This window comes from Phoenix dactylifera, chromosome 3 (assembly GCF_009389715.1).
Source record: "Phoenix dactylifera cultivar Barhee BC4 chromosome 3, palm_55x_up_171113_PBpolish2nd_filt_p, whole genome shotgun sequence".
Lineage (NCBI taxonomy): Eukaryota > Viridiplantae > Streptophyta > Magnoliopsida > Arecales > Arecaceae > Phoenix > Phoenix dactylifera.
In genome coordinates this window covers 16,919,642-16,940,956 of record NC_052394.1, presented here as the reverse complement: position 1 = coordinate 16,940,956, position 21,315 = coordinate 16,919,642, and the positions used below count along the sequence as shown (strand labels likewise).

Sequence of the window (21,315 nt, the reverse complement as noted above, 5' to 3'; positions counted from 1 at the left end):
TATTGTACAACAACGGTTGGCCCAATCTCAGACTAGTTTACCCGGCTAGAAATTTAGGACCAAATCTCAGCCCAATCCAATGTGCATGCCCCTGAAACACTTCAAGGCAGTCTGTTTATCGTCATCAATAGGCCGTATTAATTATTCGAAAACTTGTCTGATTTAATGAGTTTGTCTAAAGGAAGACAAGATCAAGCTCACTGAGAAAATTTATCACGAATCTAGTAGGATCCACTCGTATCTTACAGGCTAAATGGCTTATGTTCTGGTAGCCTACAAAACATCCCCTATGTCCAATCCAGACAACGTAATTGGCTAAGAAAATTACTGGCTAAATTCAAAGCTATTTTCAATTGGTACCGAACTTCAAATACCTTCCTCTCGTGAACTCACTAGTACTGCTGCTCCATAGAAGCATATTTTTTGTACTTAAATTGTCGAACAGCAATGCCAAAAAGATAGATTATTACTTCTTGTTTTTATAGAGCATCTAAAAGAACCCTCTAACAACAGGAGTTTGTTCTAAAAGAGACTCAAAGGGCAACCAACAGCTGGTAGCAATGGCTCTCCAACTTAAGATGTCAAATCGCTCTCCTGTAACAAAGATCTGATATACACTAACATAAAAATATAAAATCCCTCGACTTGTAACTGTTCTTCCCTTTCTCAGTTTGCTCCAAGCCATACTCATCAACGCATGGCAACCATATCTTGAAGATCCATAATGGCATGCACAATGGTCCTCACGTTTTTTCAAGTTACCTATACATAAGAGGAAAAAAATAAATATGTTGACATAAAACTTCAACATGATAAGCAAATCGACCAAAAATCAGCTGTAAATCAAATTTGTTTGCTACCAAATATTGATGCTTTGATTATTCGTGTTTACTGTTTGGCTTCATAACCTTACATATGATACATGCAATTTCACGCTCAAAATGCATGCAATTTTTCCTTAAGAGTTTAATACGTTAACTAGGTTTGTATATACAAGGGTAAGTAAAATAATAATCAACATGGATTAAGACATTTCAATGGGATGAATTTGCAAGTTGTAAACTGCGTTTCAACTCACCACCACCTAAAGTTTGCTAGGGTGATCAGTCAGACAAACAATTAAAAGAAACAAACTATTTCAGCAATCTAAATTTTTCCCAGGCAAGTTCAATGCAGATGTTCAAGAAGGATCTTAAGTTACACCAAGGAACTACTTTTTAATTGATGTGACTCAGTTCATGATAGAGAACTTACAGGAATCAATTGCCGGATCGTACTTCAGATCATCCAGTCTGTGGTACCATGTCAACAAAACTACATTACAGGTAACAAATCCACAACCAAAGCAGCTGCAAACAAAGTTTACAAAATTTGGATGATCTAATTTTAAAGACTTCAGTACATCTATAAAAGATACAGGGTAAAATCTAGCCATCCAGAAATGTAAAATTGATTTGCTGCGATTAGCTACTTTTGCATCCTTGAGTACAGAAATTTACCACAGTTAAGGAAGTACATGCGATCGAAATAAGAGGGGGTATGTGCAACACCAGCCACTGCTCCAACACTGCATCAATAGTTAAATTGTGGCAAAATGTCTCATGTATATGTACCTGTATACAAAAATAGTTTGTTCCTAATATTTAGGAAGAGGGTTGTAAATATTTCTTACCACAGAGAGCAGTGGCCCCTGTTTGAATTTGTTATGGAAGGCAAATGCAAGTGGTTTTGGCTTTTCTCCAGGCCCTCTAATGAACCCACTACATATTTCAAGGGGAAATTCCTTCATTAGTAAATACTCAAGGTATGATAATTACAACAGAAGACTAATAATGGAATTGATGCCAAAAGGATAGGAATACAGGCAGAAGACATGAGATAGCACTAACACTAATGATGCTGAGACAAGCGGTGCCCTTCTAATGTCATATACTGCAACAAGACCACTGTACATCTCAGCACCACCTTTGTATGACAATGCCAATCGCTCGCCAGAGGCATCCAAAGCTATTTTTTCAATGCACTGGCTGAGAAATGCACCAAAAATGGGGAAAAGAAATCAGATGCATGAAGTAACATAATCAAGGATGCCAACTGAATGCAAATAGAACTACCATAAGAAATCCTAGAAAACAGCAGTCAACAAAACAAGGGTATCAGGTATAGTGATTCAATTTATGGGAAAAGGCTATGAGCAACATGGCTTGGACATATTTACCTCTATTCTGCTTTGTAATATTTCTTCTTCACAATTTGGTTAAGCAAATTTGTATTTTCCCATAAAATGAATTTTATTAGGGCACCATTAGATGAAATTATTGGAAACCTCTAAATAAAAGGAAAGAAAATTGCAATGGATTGAATAGAATACAAACATCTTCAGAAGACGGTAGTTTTAACTAAACTGTTATATGCATACATGATTCCCTACTAAATTTGCAAAATGTTTCGTCTTTTGATAAATTATACATGACAATATTTTACAGAATTTATCTTGAATAAAATCTCAACAAAATCTGTTGGACATATTGAAGTGTGTATTTACATATGTAAATGGAGCACAAACAACACGAATACAAGATACAGATATCATATAACGCAGATAAGGGAATACTGCAAATCCTAAAAAAATAGGAGATGATATAGCTGGGATATAATAAAACAATAAAGATATATTTTTCTTATGCAGATAAAAAGGCATCTGTAAAGCATAATCTGTTATTGCAATAAATCAGTATACACTTGATACAGTAACATCAACATCCAGAGTAACACATCATTACTCCAATCAGAGAGAGTTAGCTTGCGAAAACATAAAATATCCAAGAGATGGAAGAACGATCAGGTTCTATCTCATAGTTGTCTATTGTGTACCAAAATCCATTGCATCAGATAGGAGTAATCAGTGGTTCTTTCAGAGTTCAGACAACATGATCTACATTAGTAACTTAAGAAATACTGGTAGCAAACTAGACTAATTGCCCAAATAAATGAAGATATTAAAAGAGTATGATCATCATCCCATTTTTTGCCACACAACCGTCAGTCAATAAGCATATTATATGCAATAGACAACTGATAGAGGGTTGCCATTAGGTTGTGAACTGATTGTAAAATCTTATATCTTAGTCCATAAAGCTAACTCCAACATAGGTGGGAGAAGCCTTTCCGGTTAAGGTTATGGAATGTAAAGTTGTCTGAGACACACTGACACACCATTGGATAATACATATTTAGACAACATCTTTCTGAAGTTTTTGAGAAGTATAATATGCAAAATAATTCAACAAAGATGATTTATAGTTGTATATCTAGAGTTTTACTCAAATCCTCCTTATAGGCACAAATCTTGTGAAAAAAAAAGTCCCTCATGTATCTATGACGGTTATTCAGGTGCCAGGTTTTGCACTAAAAATTAGTAAAATTCAGGAGATATTCACATGAACATTAATTACCACAGTTAAATTTTGAATTAATATGAAAAATCAAATTAATCTAAAGCAACAAAAATTGCACGTCATTTGGTTGTGCTGGTAAATTCAACAGCACAACAATGATTGACATGGCTAGACATTCAATTGATCAACTGTTCTCATTATATATGTCAAGAAATATGATTTGAAGAGGCTTAAGGGATAGCATAACCAAAATCAACTAAAGCAGTATGACTACCATTACCTGCCAGTCAGAGAGGAAATTTCTGGCAATTCAACTGGTAACAGGTGAGCATCTGAGGTCAACAACACAATAAGAATATAGTCAGCCGCCTTAACAGTAACAAGACCCTGAGTAAATATATTATATGATAGCACACAAAACAACTATAGCTACGGAGGATCGGATATATTAGTGTGTCATTTTACTATAATAATGTACTAGGATGTTGAAGCCAATCAGAACAGCAACTAAGTAACCCCAAAAGCTACTGATTTTTGAATACGGTGCATATGAAGTGAAGCAGATACTAAAGTTGTAAAAATTAAGAAAACAATACAAGCAGCTGTCATGTACAATCATAGGTCATAGATCAAGCAAAGAATTTACATCTAGATTTAAATGACTTGCTGTACATTAACTAGGGTAAGGAAAATATTTCATTTTTTTGGTACAAAAGGAGGTATGTCATTCCGATGAATATTAAGTTATAAAACACAGTTAAACATAAAGGAGAGAGAGAAAGAGAGCATAACATCCATGATATAGATCCAGAATACAATGAAGTTATATCAAAAGATTTCTATTACACCATAAGCATGGTTGAAGAATATCAGATAGAGCAGATGGGTGCCAGCTAGCTTGGCTGTCATTAGTCGTGCATTCTGTAGGCACTGGATGCCCGTTAAAATACACGTATTGGAAAACATAACTGCATATATCACGCAAAAATAATGCTTAAATGCACATAATAATACCTCTAAACATGATAGTAATGTGCCAAACTGACAACTGACCATTTTGATGGGACAGAAGCTTGAATCATGATGATTAAGCAAAACTCACAAACATTCAGTTTAATTAAGACAAGTGTAATCACGAAGGACAGAGATTGATGACAAGAGTAAGCTAAACTTTTTTAATTACCAGTGAACGAATTTCCTCAGAGATTAAGAACTTAGTCAAACAGAGTATAAAAGGAGAAATTCTTCCAACTGAGACCATAGTAGACATAACTTTGTTTAGTTATAAGGCAGAAATTATATGGAAAAATATACTAAAGCCTCTAAACAAATAAAATATCCTTTTCTAATGGGACTAAATAAATTAGATATCATACCCAATGAAGGAGGCTTTGATGCAAAGTGGATTGAACCTAATGTAGCTGAGTCAGAGAATGAAACCAGTATCATACGCCCTTCTGGATCCCAAGTAGCTCCCTGGTGAATTGATACAAAAGGGACAGATGTAACACATTCTTAATGCTTATTGAATGATACTCTTAATGCCTTCCAATATGTTACCGACGGTGTACCAGATGCTTGTTTCAAGAAAATCTAATAAAAAAGAGCCCTAGCAATGTAAAATAAACTGCATATCAGCAGCTGAACATTGTGAAGTAATTCTTCACCTTCGAAAATTTATTTTGTTTCCTAATAAAATATAGAAAAGGACCCACTTATTTCCCATAAAACATCTCATCAGAATCTTTTTGTGTTCCATCATGTTACTTACAGTAACATATCCACTAGTTGAAGACCAAGGTTCTGATGTCCATGTGTTGGTCTCCCACAGGTAAAATGTTCCATCGCTGCAAAAAAAAGGTTTTAAATTTATTTCCAAAATTAATATCAGCTAGAAATTCATGAAAAAAAGAAATTAAGAAAGGAAATTGACCATACAATTTTGTGGTCAAAAAATAATCTCCACTTGGTGACCATTTAAGCATTGATATGCTGCCTAATCCACGTCGAATTGGAGTTCCAACCCCTGTGGATCAACAGAAATTGGAAGTAGTAAAAGATAAGAGCCATTTTAGGAAAGGAATTGGCATTTGATGCAAGGATACAAGTATCGACCAAGGTTGGTCGTATGGTGTGCACTGCCCCATACAGGGCATATTGTACCATACCGATACCGAACCAAAACTTGATACAAAAAACGTATTGAGTCTCGGTGCCAAACCAACCCCCGTACTTGGGCAAACCGACACTGTACTAGCATCATACCAGTATGAGATCCGGTACCGAGATAGCAAACCTTATCAACAAATGAAACTTTTTGCTGATCTATCCAAGATTTTCCAATATCCTGTACCAAAAGATGTCCATACATTCTTCACTAACCGAAAGTTATTGCTATTAGCCAAGGACGCAATACCCAAAGATAAGTAAGATATCTTACCATAAGTGAAATTAAGTCCAATAATTTATGGAATTGGGAAACAAAGATGATTAGGGTGTTCTAGTCACTAAATTTTGTCAGATAGCAGCATCGTGTAATACATTTTATTTCATATGGCTTCTACTGTCATTGAACACATAATTTCAACATGAACCTAGAGTTCAATATCTAACATGGACATTCAAATGTTATGCCTTCTCCAAGGTGTCACAACAAAATTCCAAATGTTATGGATTAGATGAATGAAGGACAGCATCTACGAGACTGATTGGTTTTTGGGTTTTACAAAAATGACCTTTCACAAAACTAAAATTATGAGTTCTATTGAGAAGAAAAATGTCTGAACCAAAAGATTCTTTCATGCAATGAAAAATCAAAAAAGTATGAGCTTTATTAAATCGCTAGTTTTGTTGCTTTTCATGAAACTTGTTTGGGAAATGGCGACAGGTTATAACATTTGTAATATGAATCTGATGAAAAACAGCCATCCCACTCTTAAGTTTTTCATATAGTATACTTTACCAAAGATCAGGCTTTGTGATCATCCATTTTTATGATAATCACAGATAATCAAACAGCACTTAAGCACTGTTATAAGCAGATAAGTGTCTGGAAAGGAGTATGTTCATCTCTTAACAATATCAAAGAAGGTTTTACCATGCTATTGCAGAATCAATCAGTCCAATCGGAATTAGCCAACATTAATTGTTAAATACTCTAGTCCAGATTCACCATGTGTGCTCACCAGACCATGAACTTGATATGTAGAGGTGTTAAGTATTGTCATCACAAGATGATCAATAAAAAGCCAGATAAATTGCTAGCCTTAAAAAATAGGAGCATCTTGATATGATATATAATCAGACAAATGGCATTACAACCAAGTAACGACTTATATACTAGTGAAGTAGAACTTCAAGAAGTAGCTAACTACTGCATGATATGTAATATAAAATTGGTTGAAGACAATTTGAATGCATAATATAATGAATTAAGGGGTTATTGATAATACCTTGAGAAACATCCCATATCGTAAATGATGAACTCTCACATGAGGCCGATGCCAAATATGTGAAGATATGTCAAGGGACCACTCTCCACAGTTATGAACAATCATGATTTGGACCATTAGAACTTTTTATATGGATAAAATCTTTTATCGACATTGGATCCAGATTGCAGTTAAGGTCGAATTAATCTTAATATAAGGGCATTGAAAGGTTACTTCACTTCTGCTTATAGAACAAGCTTACAATTTTCAATTCAAGAAAATCAAAGAAGACATATAATTTATATCAAGTTTGCTGCTAAGTTTCAAGAGATGAATAGGATATCTTCCATTGGGATCCCAACAAAGTGCACTTATTTGTTCACCATTTGGGCTTCGAAGAAAGTCGACCAGGATCCAACGAACACCAGCGCCTCTAGAAATAGTGCCAAGGGATGAGGTATTTCCAGATCTCACAGGTGCTGCATTACCTGGATAAGATGCTGACCAAATGCATATTCCACCCCTGGTATGAACATAAATTAGATGCTTGAAATGTATTATCAGCTTGGTTCTAGGTTTCTAGCAAATATGTCGTACAACATAGTTAAACCATATGATGGAAATATATCTTTAAGCACATAAAGCAATCATGTGCCTACTTGCATGCAACAGAGAGCATCTTGCCACTGTTAGGCCTCCATCCAAGTGTTTTAATCTCTCTTTGAGATTCGCTGGTCAAAATACATGCATCTTTACCATCTGGACACATGAAGAGTAACGAGCTTCAATATTAACACAGTCTGCTGTGGCACATATTTGAAAAGGCTTTACAAGCTTCTTTTCCATAGGACTAGCTAAAACCATCTTTATACCAAACAAAAAATCACTTACCTGAATCCTCATAATCACGAACTGTGACTTGATTTGGTGCAGATATAAATGCTAGACAGTGTTTATGTGGATGCCAACTAACTCCTTGAATATCAACTTCTGTTAACATATTCAACTGTAAAAGCACTTAGTAAGAAAAACGCAAAGCTTGTCCTCTAGAACAATCAATTAATTTTTTAGTCATCCTTTAATTATAATTAAAACGACCATAATCATCTTAAAACAAAATAAAACATATAGTTTAAAGTGTGTATCAAAAAAGAAAAACCATATAAGAAGCCGGGCATGTAACAATGTGGAGATCTTAAAGTAAAATAATCATGACAATCATCCATTACAAGAGCACAAACCTTAAGCTCAAAAAATCTAATGCCTCCAGCATTACCTGATCTATGCTACAACCATGTAAAACATTTCACCATTGCAAAAGGTCAATAACTCATCTTGAATCCAAGCTTGAAGTTCCAAATTTAAATTGAAGGATTTGTTTTATAAAACATGATCAAGTCAAGTTTGGTTTCATAAAAGAATAATTACAGCTGATAGCACTATCAAACTCAATTCAAATCTTGCCAAATGCAATCCTAGTGCCAAGATGGACTTACTGATAGCTTGTAATATCATGTGAAAAGTAATTCCTTAAAAAAAAGAATTAGACAGTGAAAAAGAAAATAATCTGGATCAATAGTCACATCAATGTTCAAGTATTTGGATTTGAAACTGCTGCAAGATCCAGATTTGAAATGCAATTAAGGCCTAGTCATGAATAAATTGCCACAGGTGTATTCTAGGTTCAAGTACATGAAAGAATGAAGCAGCAACTAAAAAGAAATAACAAGAATTGAAGTTGAAAGACTGAAATAAAAAAAGGTGTTTTTAGAATGTTTTCTGGTTAATGCATGTGTTGGCAACATGAAGTGTATTTTAAAAATAGCAACAAGGCCCACCATATTGTCCACTTCAAAATGTTGGGCAATAATGAGACTGAGCACAAAAGATGAGGGTGGTAAAGATGACAACAAGTGGCTTTGGAGGATAGGGTAAGGAAGAGCTGATAAGAAATAGCAGACCTGGGAAAGCTTTTATTACAATCCTAGGATATCTCAATTATATTAAATCATGTATAATGGGACCTAACTACCACCTATCTTCTTGTTGCAGACCTGGACTTGCCAATTAATCTTCAGACAGGACAGGAGGAATAGCATCACCAGGTAGAATGTTTGGAGGTGCATTTGTACTGATATTAGCAGCAGTACCTAATAAGAGATGAGTGAAGAAGTATTCACAAAAGCAATTACAAATGTTCAATGGTGATAACCATCCTATTTCTATGTTGAACCAGTTTCAAGTTTGGATACACATCCAACAAAAACCGATCGATTTTGGTTTTGGATTTGATTTTATGTAGGATTCAAATTTAATCCGACCCAAAATGGCACTGAGGCTACAGCCATTTATCCATGCCCACCAAAATAGCAAAAACCAATCCAAAGCACAAGGAAGCAAGAAGGACAAGATGATTGATTCCCTGTTGCACACCTCATTTATGCCCTTTTCTTTACTTTCAAATCCACCTTAATATCTTTTGATGTGTCAGATTCCTCCCCTACAATAAAACCAACTTTTTCACATATCGTTTCGTTTCTTGTGCCTTATCCAATTTTAAGCACTGCAATTCCCCTTTTCCTTTAAATCTCCAGGCCTTAAAAAAACCTATTTCATTCTAAATATTTGATTTCCCTCAAGGGCCAAAGAAAAGAATCATATCATGCAAAATATCTTTATAGTATACCATACTGTCAACTTCTAATGCTATTTATTACATTTAACATTCAAAATAATAAATTACAAATGCAATGACTAATCTAAATTAGTGGTCGCTTATTGCTACCCCACAACACTTCCAATGGTATGTCTCCCCTATCATCTTCAATTCCCAAATTCCATGAACTTTACTAGTCTCCCATACTTATTCCTGTTCTAGCAAATATATGATTCTCAAAATGTTTAAATTCCCTCCGACTCCGCACAAGACCCTTACATATGCTTTTTTCTCCCATGAATATATCTCTCTGCATCAAGATTTTTTGTATTCCTCTCTTATTACAGCCTCATTCAAAATGCAAACAAATCCTACTTTGTGATCAATCTATTTTATCTTGTTAATATGTTAAATCGCAAACAACTCTACTAATTCAAAACAACTCATCCTTTCATATTAGCTCGGTTTTTCCTTTTTATCTTGCAAGCAAATTAAATTTTACCCAACCAATTTCCAAATTTTCAACATTAGCTAAAGACAACTTTCCCTACTTTACACAACAGATACAAATTTTTTAACTCCACAATATTTTTGGGATACAACTAATCCTCTTGACAACATTCTCTCTCTCTCTCTCTCTCGCTCTCTCTCTCTCAACACATATATACCTTATGCAGATAAGGGAAGAAAATCTATGTTCTGTTCCACGCTTGAAACTTGCTTCAGCAACCTCATGTGGTTTCGATCAACCTTCAACAATGATGTGACCCAAGATGGTTTACTGCAGAACCTTAATAATTACGTCTCTCTGACCTGAGCTATAAACTGCATAGATCTAGGGTAGCTTGATGAAATTCAAAGACAAAGTCATTGAGGTATAAAATCTATTGCCTCTAAATTGTCCTTTCATTTAGGAGTACTTATTGGCCCAAGACTTCAAAAATATAGTATGATGAACCTGCTGGTCCACAAACCCATACACACATATATAAGAAATAGCTATCTAGAGATCCACAGTGACCTCATTTTGAGATATCATTCTGTAAACACTTGAATTAAGACTACTAATTGGCAAAATTAGCTTAGCTCTGCATTTTTTTCTGACTGTTTCAATCAAAAGATGAAGAAAATTTTGATTGCTAAAATGTTTTGGTTGTGCAAGAGGACACCCATTTTCTTTCTTCACTACTTTTTTCTCTGCTCCATTTCCTTCTTTTAGTATTAAAATCTTTCAATAAGTTCCCAAAGAGCCCACAACAAAAACTACAATAAAAAAAGAGCGACATTTTAATTACATAAGGTGATTATCCTGAGAAGAATACGATTTAAGCGAAGCATGAACATAAACATGTGCATGAGAATCAAGTAATCTTTGTATACCACATCCATCATTAGGAATCTCAAGGATCGTTGCAATTAGGATATATAACTATTGCATGAGCAACCAACTTACGTCATTGGGAAAGAAAATGCGCTTGAAGGAATCAGTTATGCTTGCTTTCAAACCATGTAAAGCACTTCTCGAAATGGCAACACTTTGTTCCTGTTCTGAAACTTGCTCTTGATTGGGCAGAAGAAGATCCGGTTGAAAAGGAATAGGACTGAATACAATTCCCTGTAAAAGCCAATCCCAACTTCAGCTCCAACCTAAACTTGTTCAGGTAAAGTCCTCATGCTATTCTACTAACGAATCTAGAGAAAAATAAAAATATCATCCACAGGTGGCAAAACAAAATAGACAAATAATTTATTCAAGAAACTTTACAAATTGTATCACAACAACACAAAAGGGGGGAAGAAAGAAACAACCATCTTTTACTTCAGTCACTGCACAATAAGCATACTACCAAAAGTATGATATGGTAATCATGGATACTATTAACATAAGATAAAAATCCCATAGTGGTGAAGTTTGATTTCAAGAGAACTCACGAGAACTTTGCCGTAGGTCTCCTTGGCTCGCTCATTAGAGAGAATTTCCGCAGTAACTAGAACAATAAAAGGTAAAGGAAAAAAACATAGATCATTGTTTCCATTAGAAACAAAAGGTCAGAATCCAAATAGAAATCTTTCGATAGGGAATCAAGAAAAGAGGAAGATTCGTACTCAAATCGCGATTAATCTCGCAGATGGTGACTTCTCCAGGATGAGGAACGCAAGGCATTCTCCACGATCGATCGAAACCGGAACGAAGCTCTTTTCTCTTCTCTCAGTAGTCGAACAATGATCGCATTTGAAAAAGCTCTCCGCGCGTATTAGGGTTCTATGAAACAACCGAGTGGCTTCGAATATATAGCGGACTCTCTCATACAAAAAGCATATATATAGCGAACTCTTCCCCGGCGTAGAAATCGGTGGTCCGTCCCGGTCGAGTCAGCTCAACTCAAACGCGACCCACCAACGGGTCAATCGTGGTTTTGAAAAACAGACCGGATCTGCCGGTTGAAATATCAATGGGCCTGTGCGGTGCGAACCCAACAAAAATCGTTTCGGCCACTCTCTCCCAACCCTCTGACCGTCGCCGTTCCTCTTCCAGCATCCACCGCCGGGCGACGGACGACGGCGGTGGCCGGTGAGTTACGCCTCCTCTCTCTCACTTTCCCCCTCCCTCCCCCCCCTTCTCCCCACGGGGTTCTTAACCCTAAGAAAGATCGAAACTCTATGAGGCAGCACACATCTTTATATGGCTGGTCCTGCTTGCTTTAATGAGAAATTCGCTAGAAGATTGAACTTTTGATAGATGAGTTATTTTTTAAAAAAAATTATATGTGAGACTATGTGCTGGATTTTTAGATGCTCTCTCCCCGCTCCTTCCGAGCGGCTCTCCATTCTATGAATTTCATTTATGTTATTTTTTTTATTAGATATGCTATGGTTTTGTTTGGTCTCTCTGAAAAAATAGGCAGATATCAACCATGAATCACAATCACAGATTGTCTGTTCCATTGGCATTGCACATGGTTAACATTGGTTTTTATAGTCGATGCTTTATGATTAATGATTATAAAGAGTGGTTAAAGTTGTTAGGAGAGTGCTAGAAATTTTTTAAAAAAAAACTTTAGATTTTTTTTAATATGCATGTGTTATGTTAATCTTTGTATTATTTTTACAATTAATTAGTGATGTCGCGATCCATTTCCTATTTTCCTAATGGTTGAACCAGTGAATTGTAACTTGGTCGCTTTTCCAGTTCGATCGACAGTTCGGCTTCTAAAACATGGCTTACTAGTTTGTTTAATGGAATGAAACATGGAGATCAGTTCTTTAAATTGTGTTTGATAGTTTTAGTTGAGGATGGAATACCTCTCTGATCTAAACCAAGCACTGTTTTGGGTTTGACCTTCAATTCTGGGTTGCTGAGTTAGGTGCAGAATTAAGCTTTTATGATCAAGGAACTGATGGTGCTATATCTACTGCAGGAATTTTATGTGAAGACTGACAAAGTTGATAAATGCACATGAGTGGCTTGAGTTAAAGAGACTGCTAATGGGATAATTAGTCTGTCCTGATTCTGAGCTTGAGAGAAGCTGGAAATTTGGTTATGACTGACATGCTTCTTAAGGTCTTCTTCAATCAGTAGTGAGAATTACTGTATTTTGGCCATTTTTCCAGATACGATCTCTTTCTTGGTTGTTCGTTGCAGCTGCATTACCAAAATGCTGGGATTAACATGCGATTCTTGTAGGCTGAAATCTTTGGGAACATTTAGAGTGACAATTTTGCAGAGTGCTCCTTCCCTTTTATTGAATGAAATGTTTTGGTTTGGTCCATTCAACTCCAATTTACAGAGAAGATGGAAGAAACCAGTAGATTCTGCACAAACTCGTTTAGAGAACAGAACAAGAGATCTCAGGCTTGACAAGCTAATGAACCAGTTAAAGAAGTTGAAGTTAGTTCTTGGTGTGCATGAGTTATTGTCAAAACGGAGGGGTCACTACACATCTGTGCAACTGCTTTCAAGATGGAGACACATCGCTGGAGTGAACATAGGGATAGGTGCTTTTCTTCGGAAGTATCCGCATATATTTGAGGTATATACACACCCTGTTAAGAGGAACCTTTGTTGTAAAATGACCCAAAATATGGCCGACTTGATCGAAGAGGAAGCCATGGTCATTAGAGAATGTGAAGCAGCAGCTGTTCAGAGGTTGAAGAAGCTTCTTATGATGTCAGCCAATGGGACACTGCACATCCATGCATTATGGCTTATAAGGAGGGAGTTGGGTTTGCCGGATGATTTCAGAAATTCGGTCCTTCCAAAGTATCCAGATGATTTTAGAGTAGTCAGTCCTGATGCTTTAGAATTGATCTCCAAAGATGGAAGTTTGGCTGAAGCAGAAGTTGAGAAATGGAGGGAGAAAGAGTACAGGGAAAAATGGTTGAGTGAAGCTGAAACCAAGTATGCTTTTCCAATCCAGTTGCCTACAGGTTTTAAGATAGAGAAAGGGTTTAGAGAAAAACTGAAGAACTGGCAGATGCTCCCTTACTTGAAACCTTATGAGAACAAGGATGTTATTCGGGTTGGCAATGTACAGCGCTTTGAAAAGCGAGCTGTTGGTATTCTTCATGAATTCTTGAGCTTAACAGTAGAGAAGATGGTTGAGGTTGAAAGGCTGTCTCACTTTCGAAGAGATTTTAGGATGGAAGTAAATGTGAGAGAACTTCTTCTTAAGCACCCTGGCATCTTCTACATCTCTACCAAAGGGAACACTCAGACTGTATTTCTCAGAGAAGCATCCAGTAAAAATGGTCCGATTGAGCCTAACCCTGTCTATGCAGTACGAAGGAAAATGCTAGACCTTGTATTGCTAGGATGCCGAGATACTAAGCTAATGTCTCCACTAAAGGAGCTTGAAGAAAGATATAATAAAGTAAGATGCAATGGCTCAGAAGGTGGTCCATGTGATGGAGATTGGGTTATTCCAATCTTGGAAGGTCATGATGAACAACCCACTAATGGGATCTTCAGGGAAATGGGAGACCCATCTGATGAGGATAATCATGATTGATGCACTTATATTACTAAGAACATATGCCATTTTTGATACATTTTCTGGCTTTGAAAGTTGTAATCTGCTCTGTTTAATTCTGCACTTAGCTGGAAACAGGAATCAAGCAGGCTGTCACATTTTACATTACATAGCCTATGATTACAGCTATATAAGTTCACCTCACCTGATGGCATGAATCATTTCTGTTCAGAATTAAGAAATGACAGTCCAGAAAACTTTCTTATAACAGGTACACAGATGTTATTTCTATTTTACCGGTTCTGTTTTCTTTTGTGCATTTGTCACATGTTATTTTACAGATAGTTTATCGATGATTTGATCTGTAGATATTCTTTTATATAATTAAACTGGCTATTTATCTATGGGGTTCATGAGGAGAAAACATCGTCCTCATTTTAGCTTTATCATGCTCTCTTAGGTCCATCTTCGATTTTCCTTATATTGATGAATTCAGTACATATAAATAGTATTGTCATATATAGCATTTTTCTTTTGGCAAGTGCATAATCATGTCTATGGACTCCATTCCAGATATTAGCCTCTAACCATGCAGACTATGATTTTTGTTTTGGTGAGTTCATTCTCGAGTATTTAACATATTGAGCAGTTTTAACTTTCTGAATCATATGCACTCTAGCCTTTTAGACTATGGTAAAAATATTTTGAGCTCATATGTGCAGGTAAGCACCAACAGGTTACCACCCCCCCCCCCCCCCCCCCCCCCACCACCAAACAAAGAAAAAAACGAACAAAGGAAAGTACATAAATAGGAAGGTAAATAAAGCTCCTGACAATTCGTGCTGCCTTTAGCAACAGAGATCAGTGCAGGCTTGCAGAAACACATGAACATAAACAAAATCAGAGGAGTTGGCTATGCAGTCTAAATGAGCAAGCATTGGTTCAAATACAGCGGATCTTCAAACCTGGATCCTTGAGCAATGAGCTTGCTGCACTTTGTTTTTTTTGAGCCTGAGTTGCAATGCAAGGGCAAGTTGTCCCAGCCTTATCCACATTGTGAACTCTGAAACAAGTGGAGCAAAACCTAGCTGCTCCTGAGAATAATGTTAGACTATATGTAGCTTTCACACCAGTAGTGCCTACTAGTGAGCATTCTCTACCTGTATCTACTGCTCAAAAGCAATTCTCTACCTGTATCTACTGCTCCTTAGCAGAACTCAAGGTTTTACCAATTTTATCGATAGGTAAAGCCTTCAGCACCAGTGCTCAACATTGTGGAGTGTTCCCACACCCAAGCCTATTGGCTTCCTCATACATAATGATGTCAACTTCGCAAATCTGATGATAAGACCAGCAGGTTGATCTTGCAACCAAAACCAGGAAAGATGCAGGATTTGATCATGGGCTTCTGGGAGAGGGTGTTCGCTCCTCAGCAGATTGAAGGTTCAATAAGGGCAATAAGTTTTGGTAGTTATGCAAAAGACTGTATTTGATGTATCATTTTTCTTCCCTTGCTTTTCTTTGTGTCTAATAGCATCAGCTTTTGTATTAATATTATTTTATAGTTTGTGTTGATGTTTCAATCTCTCAGCCTCTGATAGGTGGTGGCCTGGTGTGTGCTCTTCTTGAGGATGTATCTAATATCTGATCCTGATGCAATATGCAAGATGGAAGTTCTGATGACAGTCTTGCCCAAACATGGAACAAAGTGCGTCACAGGTTTTGGATTTAAATTTTGGACTCCATTGTAGTGCTTCCAGCCACCTATTTAGCATGATGCTGAAGTCATTCTTTAATACACTTCGGTGGAGGGAAACAGTCTTAACACAAAGGACTGGCTGTAGGCATTGCTGATCAAACAATTGCATAAGTTAGAACAATCTTCTTGCAATCAAATTCTGGTGCACATTTTTTCTGTATATTAATATAGATTTTTGTATCCCACAATCATACATAGACAGACAAAACTAGGCCGTTTTTGTTTCAGTGAGTACTGACAAACTATTAGCACTGAAGTGCACGGCAATGTTCACCAAAATCTCTATAGATGGATGGTGTGTGTAGGTAAGTAGTCATTGAGAGTTGGAGAACAGCAATTGACAGGGGAAGAAGTGGACAGAGATCAATGTGGGCTTCTGCCTATCCGTCTCTATTGTTGCTCCAAAGAAAGCATTCGAGGTGATTGCTTTGATCACTTTAATCCACATAAAATTAAACAACTAGGAACAATAGTTTATTACATCTGAAAGTTTATCGACTCATGAAGATCTGGCTCTGTACCACAATTCAATTATAGGTTTTATCGACTCATGAATACCTGCATAATCCTACAACCATGCTAAATAGACAAAAAGTGACATGAGAATTCTGTAGAGAGTAGGGCTGTCAAACAAATTAAGCAGCTCGGGCTCGAAGCAAACTAAAATCTCAAATCAAGCTCGATCCCAAGCTAAACAAATTAAACTTGAACCAGCAATACAGGCTTGCAATCGATCAAAAGCCAAAGTGAGCCAACTCGATCAAACTTGGCTCGATAGAGCTCATATATACTTATATTTAAATATTATATATTACATAGATAATCCGTCATTAGATCAAGACTTTAATCATTATATTTCATTTATTCTTGAAATCAGTTGAAAATTAGTTCAACTTTGAACCAAGCTCCAAATCAAGCTTGAATAGGCTACACTTCAAAGTTGAATTGATCTTGATTCAATTATAAATCGTTTTCAATTCAAATAAGAACAATCCAACCAATCAATTAAGCTCATGTACGGCTCTAATCAAAATTAACTTTGAATTGAGCTAAAAAAGAAATCAATCTTGATGGATCAAGAGTCCAAGCTCAAAGTTAAATAAAATTTGATCAGCCCCAAACGTGGGTAGAGTAGACACCTCTAGGGTGAAAGTTTTCCCTGTTGATCATATCACGAGATTGTTCTCGCTGAGAATAGGATCCAAGGGGAAGTGGAAAGTAGAAAAAATTTACACGAGAACCAACCAAATCCAAAATCTTGCGTTGACATTTCGACGTTCAAGCCGTCAATGCGGTTCGGAAAGACCTCCGCTTTTCCAGAACTTTCGGGCACCTTCCCCGTAGATGTTCTGGCCGGCTGCCTCTAAAATAAATGGACACACAGTAACGCCCTCCTTCGGCGTTCCTCTCGATCTCCAAACTTCTTCTCGGATACTCCCATCCTCAGCTCCTCATTCCCTTCAAACATGAGGTAAGATTCCCCAAAACATCTCTCTTTCTATCTAAATCTCCAAAAGAACTGGCCTTCTGTTGATCCATTAGCATGGTCTTATTCCAATTGTTCAATTAATTAATGTAATACAGGCATCCTGTTTGCTTGGTCACATTCGTGTTCATTTGTCTTCGAATTCTGATAGATTAGCTATTGGCAATGAATTGGAAACCTTTTGATGATCTTAACTGATAAGCATTCAATAAATATCTCAATTTCCTCGGCATTGAACTACTGTAGTATGATGTTAGTCTTCTTATCATAGTTGTAAAATTTGTTCTATGTTATAGCCGGCATCCGACTGTGAAGTGGGCCCAGAGGTGTGACAAAATCTACCTCACAGTCGAGCTTCCTGATGCAAAGGATGTCAACCTCAAACTCGAGCCTGAAGGAAAGTTTAGTTTTTCTGCAAACAAAGATGGTGTTTCCTATGAAGTTGATCTCGAGTTATTTGATAAAGTTAGCACTAAGGTATGGAAACCTTGGTTATCAGAGATTTGTAGCTACTTGTTTGGAAAGTTATTGCATTAGTTGAATTAGTCTTCTGCTGTAGGAGAGCAAATTTATTATTGGGATGAGGAGCATTGTGTATGTAATTAAGAAAGCTGAGAAGAAATGGTGGAGTCGATTGCTCAAGGACGAAGGGAAGCCACCTGCATTCCTGAAAGTCGACTGGGATAAGTGGATTGATGAAGAGGACGAGAATGGTAAAGATGAAAGTTTTTAGGTTGTTTTTGTTTTTTTACCTCCTATTTCTACATCTTATTCTGCTTCACTGATCTTGTGTCTTTTGTCTCTCTTTTAACAGAGAAAGCTAAAGATGGCAAGGATTTCTCGGTATGTTCCAAACTCATGATCTTTTGTAATTTTCAGGAGATATTTAGTTATAAAATCATAGAAGTTATGAATAATATGCACCCCTCCTCAAAAACAAAAAAAAAGAGAGAGGAAAAGAAAAGAGAATAAATCATTGAATTAATTGAGCAGATCGTTATTGCTTATTTATGTGGCATCTCAAACCAACTATACTTGTGAGGCCCTTGCTTTTGTGCTGAATGCTAGTACTTGTTCTTGACCATAGAGGTCATATGTTCCATTTCAGAATTGAGTATGGGTTCATGACTAAGTCATTTTGAATTTCCAAATGTTCTGTCCGCAATACAGAACTTCTATTTTCAATCTCCTCAGTCAGTTTTGCCTTCAGGTCATTGGAAAGCATGATGGTCTTTTGGTTTCCAGAGTCTTAGAAAATTTTGAGTGTTTCCTTTACGTGAAGCTCAATTAGGCATTGGGGATACATGGGAATAACATGATACATATTGTATCAAGCAACGGATTTCCATCAAGTTTAATCTGCTTGAGCATGTTGGACCTAAGGTCTGTATGGTCTGTTTCAAACCTTTTCAACATGTTGCGTCTTATAAATTGTTCTTATTGACATTATATGCCAAGTTGAATATGGAGAAGTACTAGTTCTTTATCTTTGAATGTAACAATCTGCAACAAACCTCTCTGGATTGAGCTAGTAGTGTTATGGATGTTCTTAATCTATATGAATTTTGATAGGTCCATATAAAAGCAATGCAATATTTTCTCCTCAGTAAATTGTATGATTGCAGTAGTTCCTTAGGAATCAATGAACATTGGTAGGAGAATTCCATATTCACCAATCTCTTCAGATTATTGTTCTTGTATTGTTTGTTCTGTGCAAAAGACAAATTTCTTCAAATTCCATTATTTTCAAATTCTGGAGCTTGAGGCAATAGTTTTTCATAATGCTCGCTCTGCTTTGTAACCTGTGCTAACAATTACATACTGAAAGTGCTAACTAAAGAAAATGAATACTCCACAGAAGTCAGATATGGGATGGGATGATCTTGACATTGATGACACCAAGGATGAGGAAGGCTAGAATTTGCTAACCATTCTCTCACCTTTCAATATAACTGTAAAACAATCTTCTATAGTTTTGTGTTTCGTAGATTCATTATTTCTTTCCTTTGTTATTACTTTGTTTGGGCCTATGAGGCATGTTTCGTATCATATCCACTGTTGACCTGTTCTCATCGATGTTACAAGGAGCATGTCACCTAAGTATGGATTTTGCTTTTGTCTGATGAAATTGTTGGACAAGGATGGATTGTTGTGGTTCTGTAGCACTAGTAATTGAATCTTGCGAAAGGATTAAATTGCTTCCATTTATTTATTGACAGCTTCTGAAACGTTTTAAGCAAAGGAGGGATATCAATGAATGCAAATAGCTGAAACTTGTGAACTTTTTCTCAAATTCCAATGCATAATCATTTGTTTTGGTTATGTGATTCTGAATTTGCAGAAGAAGAGCAAGAAAAAGAAGAGGAAACCAAGGCAGAAAGAGAACCCATTACAGCAGATAATGAGGAAATTGAAACTTAATTGCATCTGCAAAACATAGAGCTGGCGCTTCTGTTGGATCAGTGTCATGAAATTGTTAGTTCCTTAGATGAAGTGGTGTAAATTCATGTTTATAGAATGCGGGGAAAAAACTCCATGGAAGAAACCTTTTGTATAATTAATGTAACCTGAATTTAACTTCTGAATCCTTGAAATGTTGTCATTTTCAAACTGTAGCTTACATGTGCGTTACCTGAAAGTATATTTTGCATAATTGGTGCTCATATTTGTAAAAATGAATTTTCTTTTTTGGGAACAATCGGTCGTTTTTCAATTTTTCTGACCAAATTGCCCGCAAGCTTATATTATGTGATGCATGTGCCCTAGAGAATTTGTGCATATTTATGCAGTGCATACATTTAGACTAACCAATGAGCAGATTAATGTTTGATATATTTAAAAGTCCGTTCATATTTAAAATTATTTTTTTGATGTAAAATATTTAAAATTATGAGTAGCATAGATTCTATTTGGTGCATGTAGATAAGCGGGTAGGCCATCCATGATGCACACACTCACACTTCGATAAGTTTAGTCATTATAATTATGATCTAAATGTTTAATGTGACTAGTGCATGGAATTTTCGATACAAATGTATTTCAAAGGTACATATTTTATTACTAACCAAGGTGCATATAAATTTTATTATTGTTGTACATTATCTATATAGGGCAAGGCCAGACAAGGCTCAGAAAAATTGAAAAATAGCTGATCTTATAAAAATAAATAATAATGCTTATATTATCGGCCTGAAAATGTTAGTCATCGAGCATCAACATCCCTATCTCAAATCATAGTCTTGTTTGCTGCAAGATATCCGATGAGGGACAGACGCCACTTTTTTTAAGAAATGGCCCCTTCTAGTTTTTATTTTATTTTATTATATTTTTGAATGGATTAAAGAGAAGTCAAAAACTGCATAGTTCACTCTGTTCCTGAAGGTATCAAAACACAAGAATTACCACAGCTCAGTGGGATAATATGCGAAACCCTAAACCCTCTGTGTGATGCAGTAGGGTATACCTGCTAACAGGCTCTACTAGCAGGTATGCATGAAGATAGGCTTGTGTCAGGATAATCTAACATGCAAGGCAGGAAAAGCAGAGCATCGACTCCCAACCGAAAAAAAAAAAAAAAAAACAAAGATAGATTACAACCCTTAAGATTTGCGATGT

General features: G+C 36.3%; 3 protein-coding genes across 12 annotated transcripts; 2 read left to right on the top strand and 1 right to left on the bottom strand.

The window, feature by feature from the left end:
- Positions 1 to 434: 434 nt before the first annotated feature.
- On the bottom strand, positions 435 to 11,836 carry LOC103709036 (aladin). Its single transcript, XM_008794191.3, has 16 exons — positions 11,592 to 11,836; positions 11,418 to 11,473; positions 10,939 to 11,100; positions 7,721 to 7,835; positions 7,489 to 7,588; positions 7,173 to 7,352; positions 6,851 to 6,909; positions 5,337 to 5,424; positions 5,170 to 5,245; positions 4,775 to 4,874; positions 3,679 to 3,730; positions 1,890 to 2,027; positions 1,673 to 1,760; positions 1,500 to 1,567; positions 1,255 to 1,349; positions 435 to 762 (listed from the first exon to the last, which is right to left on the bottom strand). The coding sequence occupies exons 1-14, from the start codon at positions 11,647 to 11,649 to the stop codon at positions 1,505 to 1,507; spliced, it is 1,335 nt and encodes a 444-aa protein (XP_008792413.2). The 5' UTR covers positions 11,650 to 11,836; the 3' UTR covers positions 435 to 762; positions 1,255 to 1,349; positions 1,500 to 1,504.
- A 113-nt stretch (positions 11,837 to 11,949) lies between these two features.
- Positions 11,950 to 16,441, top strand: LOC113460900 (protein ROOT PRIMORDIUM DEFECTIVE 1). Of its 7 annotated transcripts, none has more exons than XR_005511115.1 (3): positions 11,950 to 12,057; positions 12,905 to 14,726; positions 16,057 to 16,441. XR_005511115.1 is itself a non-coding variant. In XM_039124787.1 (2 exons), exon 2 carries the CDS (start codon positions 13,142 to 13,144, stop codon positions 14,492 to 14,494), a length of 1,353 nt encoding a protein of 450 aa, XP_038980715.1. In that variant the 5' UTR covers positions 11,950 to 12,057; positions 12,905 to 13,141; the 3' UTR covers positions 14,495 to 16,441. The 7 variants fall into 7 exon arrangements, 1 of the variants encoding a protein (XP_038980715.1); XR_005511114.1 differs by having other exon boundaries at positions 16,047 to 16,441; XR_005511113.1 differs by having other exon boundaries at positions 15,700 to 16,441.
- A 1,110-nt stretch (positions 16,442 to 17,551) lies between these two features.
- On the top strand, positions 17,552 to 20,396 carry LOC103709038 (co-chaperone protein p23-1). Of its 4 annotated transcripts, none has more exons than XM_039124790.1 (5): positions 17,553 to 17,685; positions 17,997 to 18,177; positions 18,260 to 18,413; positions 18,515 to 18,543; positions 19,559 to 19,902. In XM_039124790.1, exons 1-5 carry the CDS (start codon positions 17,681 to 17,683, stop codon positions 19,616 to 19,618), a joined length of 429 nt encoding a protein of 142 aa, XP_038980718.1. In that variant the 5' UTR covers positions 17,553 to 17,680; the 3' UTR covers positions 19,619 to 19,902. The 4 variants fall into 4 exon arrangements, with proteins under 4 accessions (XP_038980716.1, XP_038980718.1, XP_038980717.1 ...); XM_039124789.1 differs by lacking the exon at positions 19,559 to 19,902 and adding an exon at positions 20,042 to 20,396 and having other exon boundaries at positions 17,554 to 17,685; XM_039124791.1 differs by lacking the exon at positions 19,559 to 19,902 and adding an exon at positions 19,920 to 20,396 and having other exon boundaries at positions 17,554 to 17,685.
- Positions 20,397 to 21,315: the final 919 nt, after the last annotated feature.